Raw genomic sequence first — 2,897 nt, forward strand, 5'->3', positions numbered from 1 at the left:
AGGAGTGCAAACAGAATATGGCCCAAGTGTTGATGCGGATGGCTCTCACGAAGGGTTAATTGGAGTGCTTTTCTTGTCACGCGTCCGCAACTCGCGTTATGCAGTCGTCGTAGTGGATTCCACTATCACAAGTGGACTCTACTACCATGCAGGTATCATTGATGTTGTACTGGTACGTACCGGGTATTGTTCGAGGGCAGCGGGTATTGATAGTGATATTGATATTACGCTGTAACCTTAAAGTTAAAATCGCTCAGTGGGCACTTAATGGCCTCGCCCGCGTACTAGCTGCGTTAGCAGCTAGCGGACTTAACTGCTGGAAGAAAACCAATTTGTTCGGCCCCATGGTATAAGGATGCTTAAGCTGCTGGAGGTGGTATCCTGGGGTCCGGGGAAAGTCGCGGTGGCCTGAGTGTCAGGTCGGCAGCGGGTATTGTTCTAGGGCAGTTGTAAGCAGATCTGCAACTACCTCAGCTACGTCCTTGCTCCACCTCGACCAGTGAGTGAAATTGGACCTGTATTGGTCGAGATAGAGCTTGTCGTGTCTCTGTAGTGATGGCCGCTGCATGTCGTGTAGCACGCCATTAGGGAGGCGAGTCCATGTATGCGTGAACGAGGCTGGTCCCACCTCTGAGAGTTTTACTTTGGGGCGGGACCAGCCGAAAATTAGTGAAATTGGACCATTATCTCAGCCAATAATCATCCAATTTCACTAATTTTTCGGCGACGTGATGTCGTCGGCACGTCCGAGAGATGGCGAGTCCATGTCTGCGTGAACGAGGCTGGTTCCACCTCTGAGTACATCTCTCGGTGGAGGTACCAGTCGAAGAATGACTGGAATTGGTCCTGTATTGATCGTGATAGAGTATGGCATGCCTGTGATACTAGTGCTGCAGTATTACGCATGATACCTGCATTGTCATAATAATCATGCTCCGGATCAGCAACACGACTTTCATGTTAGTCGGTCGATAAAAGCACGCACAAATACCCCAGCAAGCGTGAAAACCGCAAGCACGCGTTAACCCCCCAAAAATTGTTCAAAATACGCGACACGAGTAAATACCCCAAAAAGCACGCGTGAAAACCTTACACCCGGCTGGTCAGCACGATTTAGCTCCGCCTTCATAGCAAAGGTGGAGTTACCCCGGGTAACTCCAGCCGTTGCGACAGCACAAACTGCACATCCCTGCACGGCGGGTAAGTTACCCGCCGTGCAGGGATGTGCAGTTTGTCACGGAGTCCACGTGTGTGCTGTCGCAACGGCGTGAGCCACCGAGCATAATTTTATTCTTCAAATGTAACGTTAGACTTGATAATCGGTAAGCTGTTATTATTATACTGTTTTCTTACAAACAACAAAATATAGATTTAATATTTATTTTATTTGTTCGTCTGGTCTGAAATTAGGAGGAGTAGATCAGAAACTCCGTCATTCCCGAAATATGCTTGTCTTTGATTCGAAATATACAGGTAGTCACATGGCTTGAACAAAGTCTTCAACAAAGTAACATCGTTTCTCTTCAGTACTAGTAACATACATATTTCCTGTATATCTATCTGCCTCCAACGGTGAAAATGGCATTTTATTGATGAAGTCCTGGCGTTTTTGACTTGGTGACCTAATACATCGTTTGAAAATTCAAAATTGAGGAGCCAAACACGTCACATTGACAACAACACACAAAGACATTTGAGAGCATGCAAAACAAGCGCAAGCAAAGCAAGCGGTTGACAATTGACGACAAGAACTCGATTAGAGAGTACTTTAAGGCAAATATGCCAATCAAGCCAGCTCTACCTCGGAACTTGGGCCATTCACTTCAGCTTTTGCTTAATTGACCAGCAGATAGTCACCCTTCAAAGTTAATGTTTGTGGTTTCTTTGTACAATAGGCTGACTTGGAAACTTTATATTTGGAAAAGCGAGCAAAAGTTGAGGGATCACTGAATCTGTTTTTCACAGCTAGCCAACAATACACCCTAGCAACTCTGCAGTCAAATGTCAAACTGTTTACTCGTCAGCTCCGTCATGACGAGAGGTGGTTACAAACTGCGTAGATATACTACTCTGTGCTTTTTTATAGTGTACACTTGAGGAAATTTGGCCTATCACGGCGACTCTTGGGCCAAATTGTGAATTTCGATTGGCTACATCCACCCCTAATCTGATCCGCAGATTTTTTCCGCCAATTAAATGGATGCAGTGTGTCATCTACAGCATTTGATTGGTAGGTATACACCAATGATATCGATGTATTTCCATGAAACGCTTGGTTTTGCTTTCATTGGCTGAAATATTTGTTTCGTGACTCTCATTGGTCAAAACAAATGTACAATATTTTAAAACACACCCATCTGAGACAAATGTACATTATATTAAAGCACAGAGTATCACTTGGGAGTACAACCTAAACAAACTCACAGCATACCAATGACCAGTCGAGAAACTGTCAGGTCATCGATTGTCACATATGTATGGTTAAGAAATAATTACCTCTGAATATCCCGAGGCTAAGCTTACAGTATGTAACGTTAATGGACCCAAACAAGCCTGCCAAGGTAATTACGCCCATCTGTCTGAGAATTCCTTGCAAATCCCTACCGCATCATCACGAACCATTTCCAGAGCGTTTTGGCAGTCTACAATCCCTTTCCTTATTTTTCATTTTGCCATGAAGTTCACCCTCCCCAGTACCATTGCCCTATTTGCGTCGGCGACCACCGCCCAAACCAACAACACCTTCACGGGCATCGACGGCCGCGCTCGAACGTTGAAGGAGGAGGCTGCCCTCCAAGACGATGCCAAAATCAACCGCGCTTGCCACCAGGAAAACGCCAACTACATCCCGTCCCTTAAAGCCGGAGAGTACTCGACTAGTGCGTTCCACAACTGCT

The 2,897-nt window shown here is 45.6% G+C and overlaps 1 protein-coding gene across 1 annotated transcript; it reads left to right on the forward strand.

Moving 5' to 3' along the window:
* Positions 1-2,674: 2,674 nt before the first annotated feature.
* Positions 2,675-2,881, forward strand: H257_18928 (hypothetical protein; the record flags this gene model as incomplete). The annotated part of the gene is made up of 1 exon (XM_009848075.1): positions 2,675-2,881. A coding segment is annotated over one exon (207 nt), but the record flags the coding sequence as incomplete, so codon positions are not given.
* Positions 2,882-2,897: the final 16 nt, after the last annotated feature.

The sequence above is a fragment of the Aphanomyces astaci genome (assembly GCF_000520075.1).
Source record: "Aphanomyces astaci strain APO3 unplaced genomic scaffold supercont1.271, whole genome shotgun sequence".
Lineage (NCBI taxonomy): Eukaryota > Oomycota > Saprolegniomycetes > Saprolegniales > Verrucalvaceae > Aphanomyces > Aphanomyces astaci.